The sequence below is a fragment of the Symphodus melops genome, assembly GCF_947650265.1.
Source record: "Symphodus melops genome assembly, chromosome: 1".
Taxonomy (NCBI): Eukaryota; Metazoa; Chordata; class Actinopteri; order Labriformes; family Labridae; genus Symphodus; species Symphodus melops.
The window spans coordinates 23,924,756-23,944,072 of NC_136691.1; the positions used below are offsets into that span (position 1 = coordinate 23,924,756).

General features: G+C 48.3%; 1 protein-coding gene across 4 annotated transcripts in view; it reads left to right on the top strand.

Annotated features, from left to right (window-relative positions):
• enah (ENAH actin regulator) overlaps positions 1-19,317 on the top strand; it is a 124,954-nt gene that overhangs the window by 86,482 nt on the left and 19,155 nt on the right. For all 4 annotated transcript variants that reach the window (XM_079339332.1, XM_079339331.1, XM_079339333.1 and 1 more), the window contains one exon: positions 10,370-10,662. In XM_079339332.1, coding sequence (XP_079195458.1) covers positions 10,370-10,662 — 293 coding nt within the window. The remainder of the gene's footprint in view (positions 1-10,369; positions 10,663-19,317) is intronic.

Below are 19,317 nucleotides of genomic sequence, written 5' to 3' on the forward strand. Positions count from 1 at the left end.
TGGTTCTCCTCTGCCGTCCCCCCCCCCCCCCCCCCCTTTCATTCTTCTCTTCATGGAGACATAGATTGATGAAGAAGATGTTGGCCATGATGCTCCCATGATGATGGATGGAAACCTGTAATGTATTAGCGGATTCATAGACAGCTAAAGGAGAGAGTGCAGATAAACCACCTGTTCAGAAATGCAGGTGCTACCCTCAGATTAAAAAGACATGAGCTGCAAATAATAGGCTGAGGTATAAATAGCTGTGTGGTGCGTGGGCGCAAGGGAGTGTGTGTTGGGAGAGAGAGAAATGTGTTGCATAGCCCTGATTGAGAGTAAGGATGTGAATATGGGCAGAAAATAGAGGAGAGAGGATGTGAGCTGTTAGATTTGTGTTCATGGTTTTTAGCTGCTCGTGTCTTACACTGACAATATTGAACCAGCAGCTGATGGTGAAAAGTGTTTTGTCACAGTTTGTCATCAAGTATTCTGAGAAAGTATAAACGCTCAAAACGCACACTGATGCCTCCTGAACAGATGCGTTAGCTCAGCTTTCATCAAATGTTGGCGACACAGCAGCACATGCCGCCTGCGTGTATTCTGCCCTGGGACTAGATCCTCACTAGAGTAGGTCCATATGGTTTATCTGGGCGCCCATCCATTCAGAAAACCATTTCCTGGTTCTGTGAGCCAATCAGACAAGCAGGCCAGCAGATATTTTGGCAGACTTCAGCGTCCCTGGAGGTTTAGTAATGATGCCAGTCGTGGCAAACTGGCAAATTCAAAATGTGACAGATTTTCTTTGAACACGGACAAAGAAACGCATATGCAGTGAAATACTTTAATATGGGAATAATGCTGTTAGTGAACTGCAACAGTGACGTAAAGCCCACTGAGTGTGGACCCCCATTTACCATGAACGAGTTTGACGGTGGTTGTGGGGACGACTCAGTCTGATGGTGGTGGCTGGGCGTCAGGGATGTCGGATGGTCGTAGAACCACATAACCTCGCTGAAGGCTGAGGGAGCTCCAATCCTTTTCATAGTTTCTCACACGTAAAAGAATAAGATCAGTGAAGAGATAAGAGGCACCACTTTATCTCCAGGAGGCGCCAAAAATGACCTAATCTGAGAGTCAGATCAGGAGCTTTAAGAAGAAGCACTCGTCTGTTCACACGATAGAGACTCGATTATATTAGGCTGCTATTGGCCAAACCTTTAAGATCAAAAAATCTCCATTTTTAAATTCCCTATTGCGATTGAGGCAAGACGATTTCTAAGTCAGCAACCTATGTGCTCAAACTGGCACGCATTAAAAAGATGTGACTTTTTGATCCAGTAGATGCAGTGATTTAGGCAGAAATGGGAAAACAGGGGGTGCAAAAAAAAATACAGGGGGTGCAAATTTTTTTCAGTGTCACTAACGGCGGCACGGCGGTTATGTGCTCCCTAACACACTAGTTTTGAAGAAAACTGAATAAGTCTCTAAATGGTGCATTCTGTTCAATAAGATGCATTGTTACACGTTTTAGTTTTCACATTTTAGTTTTCCCAAGCTTCATAATGTTGATTTACTGTACAGCCTCTACCCTGACACACCCCATCATCATTTGACTGTCACTCACTTGGTTCATGTTGTCTAACCCCTTTGTTGGCCCACTACTTCTATCTGCACTTTCTTTAAAAAACAAACGACAAACACATAAATTCATAATATTACATGTGTCATCCAGTAATAATAGATCCCTAGACCTTGATAAGTCAATCATCTGGAGCTAAACCCTGCAGTCCGTTGATTGGTTGAAAGAGTAGTCACTTCCTGTGTTACGTTGGTAAACAAAACTCCGCCGTGTTTAAACCATTGACTGTAACACAGCTGATTGTTTACGTGTGTATTTCTCCTCGCCGCACACAGCCTTCTCTGAAACAAAGCTGGATTGAGTTCTTGTAATAAACAGTCACATGCCAATGACAAAGTGGATGAACTGCTGGATGTTTCCAGCGTTGGTTTTGTTTATGTAGCGTTTTTCTCTTTTGTTGGATTTATTAGTTAGCGGATAGCTGTTAGCGGTTAGCTGCTACCATCTGACGCTATTTACATAGCGGCTATCGTTATCCTGACATTCCGCCTACCAAATAGGGCACGGGTGGCACCGTACAGAAACCCGTGTAGTAAGCACGTCTATTAAATGTAGATTTTTGCACGGCCTAGGTCAAGCCGTGCAAAAATTTCAAGGCCGTGTTTTTTTAAAATAGGCCGTGCAAAAAGCGGCTTCGCGGCAGGCTACCTAAATCAGTGAGTAGATGTTACCCTTGAGTTCCAGCATGAAACCAAAACACACCTCCAGCATACTGATGGGTCTTTAGCTTTTTCATAAAGGTGCAAAGGGACTCTGCAGATCAAATGGAGTTTGGTTGTTTCACCACGGGGGGGGACAGAGAACAAGAGTCTAGATTCTCTTCCCTGCTTGCACTCTGTCGATCCAGCGGTCTCTAAAGTTTGACAACCAGTCATTTGATTGTTCCAGTATCACCTCACCTCTTTTCTGCCCCTGTACGTTATTTTAAGAGGAGAGGAACATGTGTACATACACATGTATCTACTATATTTGTGTGTGAGACTTCAGGCTGCGCTGCTGCCCACACTCCCTTAGCAACGGTTTCCTTGGCAACCCTTGTCAGGAAGCGGGTACGACGCCAGATAAACCTGGCAGAAGGCTTTTCACAGCTCTGCATCCTGAGACATTTTCCTGCAAGGCAGAAAGAGACGTGAAGGAAGAAAGCCTGTTTTAGGTTCAGCCATCACAGGCAGGAAAAGTGCAGACGGAGCGATTTCATGAGTGAGTCACTGAACTGATCCCAGGAAGTGATTTAATACATCAGTCTTCACTATAGATGTAATATTTAAGATGTGCGCTATATAAAGAGCTAATGCACTCCTCGATTGAGGAGAATCTGACCATGGTTCAGAAGTTTTGAGTTTGTTGTTCAGCTGTGGGGGAGGAAACTGTATCCTCCATGTGGTCCTTATGATCAATATGAGTGCGCTCTTTGTGTCAACACAAACAGATTTCACCTGAGGTTTCTCCTGGTGTTCTGTCTGCAGCAGGTCAGAGTAAGCTGCTGTGAGAACATAGCAGGATATAATCAGGAAAATTCAGCTATATAATCAGGAAAATTCAGCTATATATATATATATAGTCCAACTAAAGTGATAAAGACCATGATGAAGTTTTTGCTCTGTTTATACATCTCATGGTTAAAAGAGTCTTAAACTGGCCTTTAGAAAAAAAGCAGCCTTTGGACGCCTCTGTATTTCTTCTAGTTCACCAACGTTACTTCCACTTGTGTTCTCCAGCAGAGTTATTGGTACGTTTCCAAGCTGAAGCAGTCAGTGATTTAATTCTTAGAGCTGAGAGCACACAGTGCTCAACATGTCTGCTGGACCCTCACATCGTGTTCATTCCTTGTGGTGTAGAGGTTGAAGGTTTCCCATTCCCCTCTTCATCCTCACTCAGTGTTTGTTGAATACTCATGAAGAGTTTGGGCAGCGAGGGGAGTCGCTTCTCAGGAATGTGCATCCTGAGAAGTTATTGTTAGGATGCTGAAGCATGTCATAGTTCTCCCTGTGAGTAAGAACAGGCTCGCTGTCCTCTCTTTGTCACCTGCGTATACAAACCAGCTCACCAGCACACACGCCAAAACCTCCAGACGGGATATTTGAAGAGTGTATGCACATCGCTCAGGAATTTCATGATCTACTGCGAAGAGGAATGCTCTATTCATAAATCAATGGTGTGTGTGTGTGTGTGTGTGTGTGTGTGTGTGTGTGTGTGTGTGTGTGTGTGTGTGTGTGTGTGTGTGTGTGTGTGTGTGTGTGTGTGTGTGTGTGTGTGTGTGTGTGTGTGTGTGTGTGTGTGTGTGTGTGTGTGTGTGTGTGTGTGTGTGTGTGTGTGTGTGTGTGTGTGTGTGTGTGTGTGTTTAACTCCAGCAGCAATGGTAAAATAGTCCTGTAATCCTCCAGGTCAGGAGGCAGATAATGTTGCGACATGAACCGACCTGTGTTGTGGAGACTCTCACTTTAATGAGGATGGTCAGGATGCACTTCTGAAACAAAAACATCATTTAGCTCAGAGTTAACAAGTTGTGAAAGCTGTAGCTGCTTTACACTTTACTCTGATGATGAGAGGAAGTTCTCTGTCGGATGCGTCACTACCACCTGTTCCAGTCCATTTTATTGAGTTTGGATGAGGATCATCCCATCCACCCGATCCACATTGCACCCGACCCCTACGGTCTCCTCTGTGGGTGGTGGGCCCACAGGACGAATAAGGGCCCGCGTCGCCTTGCTGAGCCCCACGGGTAAAGGCTCGACCACCAGCCGCTCTCCTGTAGGCCCCAACCCCAGGCCTGTCTCCAGAGTGGGGCCCCGTCTGATCCGTCACCTAGAACCTGTTTGCCTTGGGAGACCCTACTGGGGGCATAAAGCCCCCGACAACATTGCTCCTAGGCTATTCAGATACTCAAACTCAACCACAACTATAAGGTAGCAGTTCAGGGGGAATCATTAAGATCTGTAGTGACTGAAATAATAAAGTCACCTCACAATATGATCGGACATGAAGAAAACATGCTGTGTTGAAGTGCTGTCTTCTCTGACAACAATCCAGCAGTCAGCATGTCCTCCTTCTGACTTTAGATTCTGTTCCTGAATGCCAGAGAAGGTAGACGGTTTTAAGGCCCCCCCCACACGGCCGTTTTGGACGCCCCTGGGTTTGTCAGATATGAGAGCAGTTATCAGGTGAACAGGTGTTGCAGCGATGGAAGCGGGCAGTGGAACTGCTTCAGATAGAAGTGATTGTACCCGAGCTAAAAAGCCTCTGCATGTTTCTAATAAGCTCCAGCAGCAGAAAGCTGCTCAAACTAGGATCAATGTTGGAGATGATTTTAAACATGGAGAGAGGTTAGAACACAGAAAGGTTTACAGAGCGATGCAGAGCTGGCTAAACACTGAAGCTACAGTGTCCACCACATGGTGACCTGTATGAAGATTGACTCTGCTCCTGAATGCTCTGGATAAACACAACAGTGTTTAACAAGCGACACATGGATGTCAAACAGAAAGAAGGTTACCCTTCAGTAGATGCTGGACATTTTGTACCTTCTGTAAGTGTTGGCTGATACGAGGAGTATGACATCCCCTCTGATCTGCCTGATCAGGGTTATTTTTCAAAAAAGCATTTAATCGTAGAGACATTAAGCTTCTTCAGTGAAGAGGATCCCACAGGCGCTTGTCTGCCTTCAGAGACGTCCAGGAGAGACTGTAAACGTGGCCCTGCTAACTGCCTTTTATCCAGGTTACCCCGCGTCTCTGTAATCACACCCACAGACCACTGGGACACTGTGGGAACTGGGCCGACTGTGTGTGTGTGTGTGTGAGTGTCTTCAGCCAGTCAGCACTTGGTTGAATACTAATTGACTTCCTCAATCTAACCCCCCCCCCCTTTTTTTTTCTCTCTTTCTTTTTTTTTAATATATTGCTCGGATGTCCAAGTTCAGTGATACCCAACATCTCTCCCAACGGTGGGAACGTTATTGTTCCCGTCTTCTTTTTGTCAATCCAGCGTGGAGAATCCATCCTCAGTGGATGTGTGGACATCCTCTTATCTCTCCTGTCATTCTGTTGGCATGAATTAATGGATGCGAGCGGCGTCTTCACGGGTTTGCAGAAGCGTTAAAGTACAATGAAGTTACTGTCAGTGATTTCATTCTGTTTGTCTTCTGACTCTCTGTTGATGGAGACACATCGCATGCTGTACTAGAGGAGTTAGACTGAGGTGCAGCAGGTTTAACGAGAGAATGTCCTCACTTCTTCTGTGTCTCTGATTGGGCATCATCTTCCTGAGAAGCAGAAAGGTGTGGGAGCCCCTGAGCTCTTTGCAGCTAATCTCCAAGAGTTTGTGCGACTTAGCTTGAGTGCTGCTGAATCAGTCTGAATGTAATTCAGCTCTGCATGAGCCTGATTCACTCGTGATGATCTTTCTCTCTGAGTAAAGGTGTGTTCACAGGACACACTTTGAGGAATGAGAACCAAGTGGGCACGGCACATTTAAGCATCTACCCATCATGTCCCATCTTACTTCAGTCACTTTGAGGACATCTTGACTAGATTGTCTTTATTCACAGACTTCTGAAACGTTTGCAGTTTGAGCCGGAAAATCCCAGATCAGGCAGAAACACAGGTCGACGCCTCTCCACAGCATCACAGTCCCTCAGCTCTACCCCTACATTACTAACTTCAGATCCATAATCCATGTTGGACAGTTCTAGGTCTGATCCCTTCAGTCATCAGGGCGCTGTGGTCGCTCCGTACTCCTTGCAGGTTAACATCCACATGCCTGTGCTAAATGTTTTCCCACATTTCCACACTCCTACGAGATCTGTTCACTTGTTTACATCTAAGAAGTAGAGCGGGAAGAGCACGCCCATGAACCGCAGCCTGTGGCTACAGCTCCATCTAGTGGCAGGTTGGCTGAGCAGTGTTGAGGTCCAACATGTGAACAGAATGATCATCATTTTAACTGACTGTCAAGTCGACTGAGCTGCACGCTCCTTACTCAGGACTGGTGCACCATTTTTAACAAATCAACTTTGCCTCAGATTTGACGGTTCTGACTAAGACCAAGTTCTGCTGCGGGTCTGTTTGTTTCAGCATCCAATCCAAAGGTAAAATATGGTTCAGCCGGCACCTTGTACAGGATGAATAATTCAGGTCCTACCCAACGTGTTATGTACACCATGCTCAGCAAACTCCACTTTGATGTTGTTGTTTTTTCTCTAATCATGAGCTCTCATGTCTTACAAAAGATCTGTTCAGTCTAACCAGCATGAGTGGAGAGTCGATGAAAAACGTGAGTGTTGTTTGCATGTCTGTCGTCGAGTGAGTCAGCGCAGGTGGAAAGACTCATATCACAGGTGTGTGTGTGAGCCTGCTGGTCCAAACATGCCTTGAGACAAGTGTCTGTGTCCCTGCTGGAGGGAGGCTTCTGTGTGTCATCAGTGCAGATGGCTGCACAGAGAGGGAGTGTTTTACATAAAACAATATTAATGCTGATGTTAGCTGTGAGTCAGCTTCCAGCTGAACAGGATGAGTGAGGGCAGACAACCTGTGTGTGTGTGTGTGTGTGTGTGTGTGTGTGTGTGTGTGTGTGTGTGTGTGTGTGTGTGTGTGTGTGTGTGTGTGTGTGTGTGTGTGTGTGTGTGTGTGTGTGTGTGTGTGTGTGTGTGTGTGTGTGTGTGTGTGTGTGTGTGTGTGTGTGTGTGTGTGTGTGTGTGTGTGTGTGTGTTGAGAGAGAGAACGCATGTTGGCATTGAGCTCAGGTTCCCACCATTTCTCTCTTTGAATCATACAATGTGACACTAACAGCTTCTAATTTGGATTAGGTGTGTATGTGTGTGTGTGTGTGTGTGTGTGTGTGTGTGTGAGTGTGACAGTTTGCAACCTGCCACAGTTGCATCAGCTCCTCCCCTCGTACTTTCTATCTTCTTCATTAAAATCATTGCCACCATGAGTTGCTGAGCTTCAGATCTTCACTCATTTAAACGTCTGCAGGATCCTTACCGTGTGAGTACTGACTGGTGTGATGTGTTTTTCATCACTGGCCTGAGTTTACATTTCCTCTGATTGTATTCTACTTTGAATGCTTTTTGTAAGTTAGCTTATTTTTTGTGTGCCTTTATTGGATCAGCTAGAGAGAGAAAGGAAGTGTTGAGAGAGGGGGTTGACATGCAACAACACAAAAAACTTTATTTGTCCCCGGGGGGCAATTTAAGGGCACATGGAGCAGTAAGTGAACGACAGTGCAGGTATGCTAAAAAACAAAGAAAGTGTCAACAAAAATGAAGTTCAACAAATTAGAAAAATGAATTATGAAAGTTCAAATAGAAAATATAAAAAATGGGGGAAGTTGAGTTGAGGAGCTGGACAGCCGTGGGGACAAAAGTGTCTCTTCTCCTCTGTGTGCAGCAGGCACAGTGAAGCCGGCATCCTGAGCCTCTCAGATGTTGGGAAGAGAGCATGTCATGGGTGAGCAGAGGTCGGATTCAAACCCACAGCAGCTGCAACGAGGACTAAAGCCTCCGTAAATGGGGCAGGCAACATAACCGTTGTCAGCGCTCCCTCTTTTTATAAATACATCCAAGAACCATGGCAGACTTCTCATCACACATCAGCTGCAGTAAACACACAAACACACACACTGCCTACATTTATGTGTCCCTCCACTGTTGCCGTAGTCAAACATGCACTAGACCTTCTTCTGCTGTTGCCTTCTGCTGCCATCTAGTGTTTAAAAGTGGAACTGCAGGCAGTGTTCACTCCGCAAGAAAATCCTTTCCTTCAACATTCAGGATCATTCAATGACTGTGAGATCATTCAGCATGATGAATACGCTCCATACACGAAAGGATGTTTGCCTTTATTCGTCCTCTCTGTCTGAGTGTGTAGAAGGCTGTGACCAGCGTTTAAGCAGGGCTGGCTCTGCTTGTGTAACGTGCCTGGCAGTAATTGTTATATAAAGACGTGTCTTATGTAATGTAGTGCCTGTGGTACAGAGGGGTCACGACAGGCCCGACACTTACTCTTATTCATCCTCCTTTGTTTCCCCTGATGTGTGTTTGTTTTCTTTGAAGAGAATGTAAAGGAGGGTTGGACATGGGGCTACGAACGGATACATAGCACACCTGGATCTAGGCGGGGACAAGAGAAGTCAGACTGAGACTTATTGTCCCCGTCTATCAGCGCTGTGTGAACTTTTAAAAAGGTGGTTTCAAGTGTTTGGGGAAGTTTATCTGTTGATCTTTGGCCCAAAGTGCTGTGCACGGAGGAAGAGTGAGCACACACTGATGAACTCTTATCTGCTTCGGATTTGACCGTTTTTGTTCATTGCTAATTACATTAAGTTTTGCAATGGTTTATTAAAGGGATTTTGAAAACCAAACCTCTCCTCCCCCTCTCTCCTCTCCTCTCCTCCTCCCCTCTTCTCCCCCTCTCTCCTCTCCTCCTCTCCTCTCCTCCTCTCCTCTCCTCCTCCCCTCTTCTCCTCTCCTCCCCTCTTCTCCCCCTCTCTCCGCTCCCCTTCTACCCCTCTCTCCTCTCCTCCTCTCCTCTCCTCCTCCCGTCTTCTCCCCCTCTCTCCTCTCCTCCTCTCCTCTCCTCTCCTCTCCTCCTCCCCTCTTCTCCTCTCCTCTCCTCTCCTCCCCCTCTTTCCTCTCCTCTTCTCCCCCTCTCTCCTCTCCTCTTCTCCCCCTCTCTCCTCTCCTCTTCTCCCCCTCTCTCCTCTCCTCCTCTCCTCTCCTCTCCTCCTCCCCTCTTCTCCTCTCCTCTCCTCTCCTCCCCCTCTTTCCTCTCCTCCTCCCCTCTTCTCCCTCTCTTCTCCCCCTCTCTCCGCTCCTCTTCTACCCCTCTCTCCTCCCCTCCTCTCCTCTCCTCCTCCCATCTTCTCCCCCTGTCTCCTCTCCTCTTCTCCCCCTCTCTCCTCTCCTCTTCTCCCCCTCTCTCCTCTCCTCCTCTCCTCTCCTCTCCTCCTCCCCTCTTCTCCTCTCCTCTCCTCTCCTCCCCCTCTTTCCTCTCCTCCTCCCCTCTTCTCCCCCTCTTTCCTCTCCTCCTCCCCTCTCCTCCCCCTCTTTCCTCTCCTCCTCCCCTCTTCTCCCCCTCTTCTCCCCCTCTCTCCGCTCCTCTCCTCTCCTCCTCCCCTCTTCTCCCCCTCTCTCCTCTCCTCTTCTACCCCTCTCTCCTCCCCTCCTCTCCTCTCCTCCTCCCGTCTCCTCCCCTCTTCTCCCCCTCTCTCCTCTCCTCTTCTACCCCTCTCTCCTCCCCTCCTCTCCTCTCCTCCTCCCGTCTTCTCCCCCTGTCTCCTCCCCTCTTCTCCCCCTCTCTCCTCTCCTCTTCTACCCCTCTCTCCTCCCCTCCTCTCCTCTCCTCCTCCCGTCTTCTCCCCCTGTCTCCTCTCCTCTTCTCCCCCTCTCTCCTCTCCTCCTCTCCTTTCCTCTCCTCCTCCCCTCTTCTCCTCTCCTCTCCTCTCCTCCTCCCCTCTTCTCCTCTCCTCTCCTCCTCCCCTCTCCTCCCCCTCTCTCCTCTCCTCTCCTCCCCCTCTCTCCTCTCCTCCTCCCCTCTTCTCCTCTCCTCTCCTCTCCTCCTCCCCTCTTCTCCTCTCCTCTCCTCCTCCCCTCTCCTCCCCCTCTCTCCTCTCCTCTCCTCCCCCTCTCTCCTCTCCTCCTCCCCTCTTCTCCCCCTCTTCTCCCCCTCTCTCCGCTCCTCTCCTCTCCTCCTCCCCTCTCCTCCCCCTCTCTCCTCTCCTCTTCTCCCCCTGTTTCCTCTCCTCCCCCAGGCAGCTTCAAGAGCTGCAGCGGCAGAAGGAGATGGAGCGTGAGCGTCAGGAGCGTGAGCGCCTCGAGCGAGAGATGCAGGAGCGGGAGCAGCAGGAGCGCGAACGTCAAGAACAGGAACGTCAGGAGAGGGAGGCGCAGGCGGAGCGGGAACGCCAGGAGCAGCAGGAGCGTGCCGAGCGTGAGCTGATGGAGCGGGAGAAGGCGGAGAGAGAGCGGATTGAGAGGGAGCAGCAGGAGCAGTTGGACAGAGAGCAGCAGGACTGGGAGAGAGGGAGACGCATCTCTAACGCTGGTGAGTGATGTACACACACACACACACAGACTTGTACCTGGGTTTGGACTGCAGTGGGTCTTAGTTTGCATGAACACAGCCGTGAGAAGTGACTGGAAGAACGAGGAGTTTGTAGTAATGATTGAGGCACATATTGAGGTGTGGATGTCATATTTCAGGATTTAAAGTTGAACAAAGTATTTTTTAAAGATCCTCAAAAGGAGGTTTTTGATGCGAACAGGAAATAAGAGAAACACGAGCTTCACTTTAAACTGAGCAGGAGAAACACTTCCTGTAAAGAATCTTCTATGTTTTGAATGTTTCCTCCATGATCTGTATATAAAGATGATGTTTAGTGAGCAGGAAGAGAGCATGAGCTGTATTTAATGAACTCCTCAAAGATTCACAAAGGGTCAGATTTGGAGTTATGGCTCAACGTTTCATTAGTGCAGCAAGTTGAACTTTAAATTGGTCGATGGCTTTCTTGAAGGGTACGTCAACATGTCCGCTGAAAGTGTCCCGGGTTTCTGTTTAATACAGGCTTTCACAACCTTGGGCTCCTGACCCAATGGGGTCGTCTGAAATGCTTATTTATTTACCAGTGAGATGTTGTATATCAACGTGTACTAAACAGAGGCGACTGTGGCTACAAGCAACGCTAAAACAAGAAACCTGCACAGGATATCTGAGGTCAACCGACTTTTGTGATGTCATAGTGAGGTCACGAGCCACTGATTACTATCTGAGATGACTTGAAGCTTTAGAGGGCTGAAGGAGACCTTACACCAGGCAGGACGTCTTCATCAGCGCCCGTCCTGAAAGCAGCCGTCTCCTGTCTCATAAAGCGAAGCTGCAGAGCTGCTCGTCTGCCCAAAGGCCGGACAGACGCTCCCAACAGATTGTTAGGGCAGCGGGGGCAGATGACTGTGTGAGTCGATTCACGTGGGTTTAAGGGTGAGTGCATTCTTTATGAAAGAGCAATGTTCGCCCAAACACCAGTCAAACACACGCGCACGCACACGCACGCACGCACACACACACACACACACACACACACACACACACACACACACACACACACACACACACACAAACATTTTAATGAAGATGTGAAGTGATGCTGAATCAGGGGACTTAATCGTGGTTTTCCTTCTTAAAATATCCACTTTATTATCTTTAATAAGTGTCGTCCTTGTCAGAGCTCCGAGCGTTCAAAGCTCATTTTGCATGAACTTCATGAGCTGAGTTGAAGTCAGGATTTTAACAGCAGAGATAAAATCTTCTGAGTTAATCTGATCCAGGATGAGCACCAAACGGATCCGAGAATCTGCTTCATGTAAAGGTTTGGGTCATTGGGGAAGACCACCGCATTGTGTGGCACGCTTCACTGCCACCATCAGCCTATTAGCATATGCATGCCCACACACACACACACGGGCAGGCAGGCAGACGCAGATCGGTGGTGTTACTCAGAGTCTAAAAATAGATCATCAGGGAGAACGCTGGTGAGGCCCCCAGGGACAGTGTGTGTGTGTGTGTGTGTGTGTGTGTGTGTGTGTGTGTGTGTGTGTGTGTGTGTGTGTGTGTGTGTGTGTGTGTGTGTGTGTGTGTGTGTGTGTGTGTGTGTGTGTGTGTGTGTGTGTGTGTGTGTGTGTGTGTGTTCAAACTGTCGCTCTTCTTTTATTTATTAAAGGAGCAGTATGTAACTCTGACACCTAGTGTTTAAAATGGGTACTGCTGTCTCAACTCCTCTCTCGAGCTTTTTAGGTACAATCACTTATATCTGAACCTGTTCTCTGGTCCAAACAAATCCAGAGCATTCAGGAGCAGAATTTAAAGTTAGAAGGAGGACATACTGACTGCTGGATTGTTGAAGAGAAGCTTCAACACAGCATGTTAATGTCTGATCACAGTGAAGTCACTTTATTATTTCAGTCACTACAGATCTGACAGATTGGACCTTAAGAAATGTGATTTGCTTTCTGAAGGTTATTTCAACTGGAGGATGACTTCCCAAAAGTTGAGTTTAGCTGACTGTTTTTTTTCTGGTGTCTAAGTAGGTCGGTATGGAGGCAGCTGAACAAAGCTGCTTTGCTTTGTTTGCAGAGACACAATTCTTAATGTCACTCAAAAACATTCAGCTGTAAGCTGAAGGGGACATACTTCCATACAGTTTATTTGACTCTGTCAACCAGTGAAGACAAGTAAACCTATTCCAGATCTGAGCTTGTTTATCTGCTTATCCAGAAACAACAACAACAACAACAATGGTGTTCCTGTGACAACAAGTTAATTTGTAAAGATCTTTAAAATCACTGAAGTCAACTCGTAGTGACAAAATGTTCTCATCAGTATCGAGCCCAAGAGAATCATTGAAACACTGCGATACAACGAGCAGACATCTGCTTTACTCACAGATTACATGTGCATCCAATGAAAAAATCTTTTTCTGCATCCCTGCATCAATCACACGCGTGCACACGCACACTGCACTGTGACTTCAATTTTAGTTGAAACAAATCGAGCATGCGTTTTTTCAGACCATATTTTGTCAGTCAATGCAAGTTTATATTATTTGTATTGATCTGTGTTTAAGGTGGATACCATGACGACAGAGCTGTCCATCTCTGCCTCTTTGTGTGTCGTTGCTGTCATGAGTGTGCACGTGAGCAGCTCTCCGTGTAATCAGTGAGTTTAGATGGTGTGTTGAGTTTGTGTGGAGCCAAGCTGGGGCCTCTCAGTCACATGAACCGCCCAGAGCTACAGAGGGTTGGGGAGAGCGGGCGAACGAGAGAGAGGGGGGGGGGTGTGATGATGAAAGAAGGATGGAAAAGGTCAAAGTGCAGCAAAAGAAGAAAAGGACGAGAGAGACGAAGCAGTGTGGGGTTCGCTCCTCGCGCTGTTCCCCCAGAAACAATATTACATTACGCCAGTCTTGACTGGCAGACGGACGTGACGTCTGCTCTCCGGAGGTGGGACTTCCTCCTACTATAAAAGCCTGACGTAACGTCCCATCCTCAATCTTAAACCCCTTCTCGTTTCCGGAAAGAAACCTCTCAGAAGGCAGGTATAGTTTACGGGCTAGCAAACTGTTCAACACTACCTGCAGTCTACACAAGCCGACTGAGCTGGTAGCTGGTCTGTCTCCAAACAGTAGCCACCATACTAGCTGCCACAGTTAGCCACCATACTAGCTGCCACAGTTAGCCACCATACTAGCTGCCACAGTTAGCCACCATACTAGCTGCCACAGTTAGCCACCATACTAGCTGCCACAGTTAGCCACCATACTAGCTGCCACAGTTAGCCACCATACTAACTGCCTCCCGCTTCTTGGCTTTTATTGATGAAGCTTCCTGTCACGGTGCTTAGACTTTTCTCTTGCCATGAAAAAGGGCAAGCTGCCAGCCACGCTGTGCACTTCTGGTAACAAGATAGCCGGGGCAGACACCAACTCTGTATGCAGTGCGTGCCTCGGGCTGCAAAATGCCCGGGACGCACTGACACCCCAGGCTACTTGTGAACACTGTGCGAGCTTTTCTCTGAAAACACACCAAGCTGACCTGTTGACCTATGTTGGGGGTTATCACGCCGCCACATTAAGGGACTTAAGAGGACACCCAGGGTGATACTGAAGCCATCCCTCTGGGTGCTACCACTAGTTGGGGCGACTAGCTTGACGCCATAGCCCCACTAGACCACCCCGACGATCTCGAAGCGAGCCAGAGGGCGGAGCAGGGAGACGTCGAGGACACTGACTCCGACTTTGGGGGAGAGACCCTTAGCCTCGGTTCTGATGAGGATGATGAGGACTATAGGGAGCCTTTCACCGCCTCACCGGCTGCAAAGCCCGCAACTGTGGGTGGTGCATACAGCGGCAACCCAGACCCGCCTGTCAACGCGGACCTGCATGAAACCTGCAAGAGGGCAGCTGCAAAGCTGGGCATTGCGTGGCCTGAAGTCTTCTCCGAGACCACCATGTCTCACTACGAAGGAAAAAGGCTGCCGAAGGCAAAACTCTCTACTAGGCAGCACCTCCCGATCTTCCCGGAGTGCCTGGAGGAGGCTATCCGGTCCTGGAGCAACCCCCTGACCGCCAAAAACCCCGTCCAGGGTGGATCAGCTTTACACTGGGCCGACATGGAGGAAAAGGGATTTTCACATCTACCTCCAGTCGAATGTCTGTTGGCGTCTCACCTCCACCCCTCCCAAAAGTCCACCAGGACCAAGGCTCTCTGCCTTCAAGAGCTGATTGTTTCCAGTCCTCACTGACTGAGAAAGGCTATAAAGGCGGTGGCGATGTCGGTCAGGGCCCTGAATGCATCATCCCTACTGTTGGCTTACCAGGCGGAGTTGGAGGATGACATGGCGACCTCTCCTACCCCAGCTCAGTGGGAAGAGCTGTGCGTGGTGACGGACCTCTGCCTGCGTCTTCACAGGTGTGCTGTGCAGTCCTACGGGAGAGCTATGGCCTTGATGGTCTCTCAGGAGAGAGCGAGATGGCTCAACCTGTCCAGCCTCTCTCACAAAGAGAAGGCTCAGCTTCTCGACGTGCCTGTGGACCCGGCTGTAGCCACGATGCAGAGACGCCGTGAGGAGAAGAAGGAGGGAGAAGCACTGCAGCTGTGTCTCCCCAGCAAAGTGCTCTCCTTCCATCCTCCCGCAACTCGGCAGATGTTTGCTCAGGCAGTAGCGAAACCAGTTTACCGTATTCCCAAATGCCAGCCTCAGCCTCAGACAAGTAGCCGGAGCCAGGGCAAACCACCTGAGATGAAGGGTGCTTGGGCTAAGAAGCCATTCGCTTCCAGTGTGACGCCGAAAGACCAGATAGGCACTCCGGTCACTCAGAGGGCAAAGAAGAAGTGGCGCGCCACCTGATGCGCTGCCAGACAGGCGGGATGGTGGGCTTAGCCAGAGGCTCGCACCGTCCCACCCGGGCAATGTTCTGTTCCAAGTAATATTCAGAGAGGCATGTTCCAGGGCCCTCAAGAGGCGCGCACAGCCCACGATGGAGCCGTCGGTTTGCCGCCGTATGAAGAGGAGGAGGGTCGGACCCGTGGAGAGCTCCGCCAAGCTCCAACCGAGTCACACAAGCACACACTAGTGTCCTCCCACTCATATAAAACATTCAATAAACATGTTTTCTTGCGCGCATCCAGGCCACGGGCCAAAGGCGCTAATTTATTTAAAAAAGAGAACAATGAAAATAGTAAAGAAACAGAACGGGCTGCACAGAAGAATGTCTGTCTGTGGAAAGGGTGAAAGCTTTTCATGCTTGTCTGGCGCTTTCTTAACATAGATGCTGAAATTCAAAATTTGTCTCAGGCTGTTGGGATTGATGGCGTCAGCACTGACTGTCATCTCTCTCTCACCACTGCCACCGCCAGGTGTTGATCTCCTCGAGGTGCGTCCTGGCGCTGCGCCCTTGGAAATGCACAGCTTTTCTGACTACAGGCGTTTCATCTGCACGCACTGGCACGCAGACTGATTATTTGGAGCAGCTCTCACCTATTATCTCTGAGAGCCACCCATGTTCCGGGAAATGAACAGAGGGGCGGATTTAATGTCCAGAGCTAGGCAACCCTCGCTACAAGGATTGGAAGCTCCACAGCGAAGTGGCCGACCGTATTGTCTGGTGGAGATAGACCTCTTCGCGTCACAGGAAAACTCTCAGTGCCTGCTGTTTTATCACCTGATTGGTCAGAACTGGCCAATGGGGTTTGATGCTCTTGCACACAAGTGGCCGTGTGTCCTCCTATACGCTTTTCCCCCATTAGAGCTGATCACGCCTACTCTTGCCAGAGTGCGAGAGTGGGGACTTTCTCTGATTCTGGTGGCCCCCCGCTGGGCAAGGAAAACCTGGTTAGCGAAGATATTTCAAATGCTTTGGGATCCTCCATGGCCTCTGCCTCTCCGCAGGGACCTCCTGTCACAGGCACACGGAGAAATCTTCCATCCCTACCCAGAGCGCATGGCTCTGTGGGCTTGGCCCGTGAAAGGTTCAATTTAACTGCTGCAGGGCTTCCGCCGGGCATCATCACAACTATGCAAGGCACCAGAGTTGTGCTTATGATGGCAAATGGCATGTGTTTGATAAGTGATGCGTAGACTGGATGGCAGACTGTGGTCCCTCAGCATAGAAAACATGGATGTTATGAAATGTTCTCATGTAACAAACTTTTAGTAGTTTGTGGTAGCTTTTCAGAGCTCTGTATCCAATGTTTTGACATTTCTTCAAGAGCTGCTGGATAAGGGCTTGGCTTTCTCCACTGTTAAGGCATATGTAGCCGTGATATCGGCTTGTCACATCGGATCTGGGGACAAAATGGCAGGTCAGCGTCCTCTCATATGTCAATTTATGAAAGGAGCGCGACACCTTAGGCCAGTGTCTAGAAACCTGTCTGCCCCCTGGGATTTATCTTTGGTGCTTGATGCACTGTCTCACCCACCTTTTGAGCCGTTACGCCAGGTAGTGCTGAAGATACTCTCCTTTATAACAGCTCTTTTACTCGCACTCACCTCTGCGAAGCATGTGAGTGATATCCATGCTTTGTTTGTGAATCCGTCATGCATGCAGTTTCAAATGGGGGGTTCTTGAGTTTTGTTGAAACCTAATCCTGCTTTTGTGCCAAAAATATTGAACTCTGTGCTGTCATACCGCCCTATAGAGCTGCCTGCTTTTAATCCTCCTCCGTTCACAACACAGGAGCAGGAAGGGAAACACTGGACTCATGGAAAAGATGTGTGAGAGAGATGTGTGTGTGTGTGACGTGGAGTGAAAGTGGGAATCTGAGCCGTCAGAACGTTCAGCAGAAAGAACCCGGGCAGTTGAACAAATCCATCCGTTTCTGTCTTGTGACTGAGCCCGCACACTCAGGAGTTTATCAGACTTCTCATTCTGTCTTCATGTTTGGACCACGTCTGTTCGCTTCTGTTCAGGTTGTCCTCGCAGAGACACTTAAAGGTAAAACATGCAGGTAGATGCAGACATGGTGTGTAAGGAGGCTTTACTCCTCGTGACCTGGGTCTAGTACCGACCTCTGGCTCTTTCTCTGCTGTCCTATCTCTACGATAAAGACACGAAAAGACAGAAATATAATCCTGAAAACACAGAAGATATGATCTGTATCCAGGATGCTAAATGTAGAGGCCTCCTCTTTATTTCCCACAGGTTGAACATAAAGTCAGACGTGTGGCGTTAAGGCTAAACAATTTATCGTTTTCTGATCGAAAAAACAGGATCGCCAAAGCCGCGGTTTTTGGCAGTCCCGACTGACCCAGGAGCTATCGTGTCAATTTACACATACATTCCGTCTATTCTGTCCCTGCGTGTGTGCGTGACTTCTTTAGCCTGATACACAGCTCGACAGATAGCTAACAGTTTTCCTCCAATAGAGAAGCTGAAGTTTCTTTGTCCAGTCTTTAATAAAGGAAGCACTGTAAAACTGTCTCCAGGAGTCGCTTTGTTTTGTTAGCTAATACCAGACAGCATCAGCTCCCAGGTGCAGCAGATCACATGTTGAGGATTGTATGGCGGTCAAACAAGCACATAACATGAGATAGGAAGAACCATACAGTGAAACCATGATAAGGTAAAGATTGAGGTCACCCGTGTGTTCCTGCAGGGGGCGCTGGAGTCGACTGGAAGTGGTTCATTCTACCGTTCAAGAAAACTGTGAGGAACACAACACAATGCTCAGTCGAACAGTGAAACTGAGAAACCATGAGTACATGTGTCACATCAACTGTCCCCTGAAAACACTACGACAGAGACATGTAGAGTATCAGTGCAGAGGATTAGCAACACACAGCTAACACATGGCAGCCTCATCCTACACTGTCAAGACTCTGCTAAGCCACCAAACAAACTATCAATGTGATTAGTTAGAGAGGGTTCACCTCTTTAACTGTGAGGGAAAGATTAAGGGATTAAAGAGCCCCCCCCCCAAGAGAAGTGAGAACAGCATTAAGACCTCACGAGGGGAGACGTGGGTGTAGCATGGAAATGAAAAAGCACACAAAATAAGATGAGCAACATAGGATTTGATAGTAAGTTTAGAAACAAGCCGTGACGCTCACAATAAAACAAAACAATGGATGTAGTTCATCCGTCAGGAGGCTAACCACGCACACCGCCATCCACTCGACTGAACACAGCAAAGACAGGTACTAAGACATGACTGATACAGGGGGGCTTCTGAGACCTCTGATTGGTCCTGGACTCAGAGAATCCAGTGAGAATCAAACTGATAGGCCGTCTCTTTCTATTGTGTCATCGCTGATGTAGCCTTGTGCTAACACGGTTCATCTTCCACTACAAACAGAGCTTCACCTGCACACGTCTGAACACTTCAGTAGAAGAAGAGATCCAATGTGCTGTTCAACTTGTGTTTCTGACTCAACTCTCCAGCCACGTGATTGGTCCTTCTTGATCATAATGCACATCACATTTTAATGTCAATCAAATGTTGTGGCTGATTTCGTTGTCGGGGTTTTGTTTTAACTGATGTTCTAAAGTAAAGTCAGCAGTCTCTCTCCTCTGTTTCAACCTGTGCTGAGTGAACTAATTAAAGGGCACATAATGTGAAAGGTCTTCTTTAAGTCTGTCAGTGTTTATTTGAGTAACAGCATGTGAACTAAACTCATCCTGTCCTGTGTTTGTGGTCTGCAGAAGTC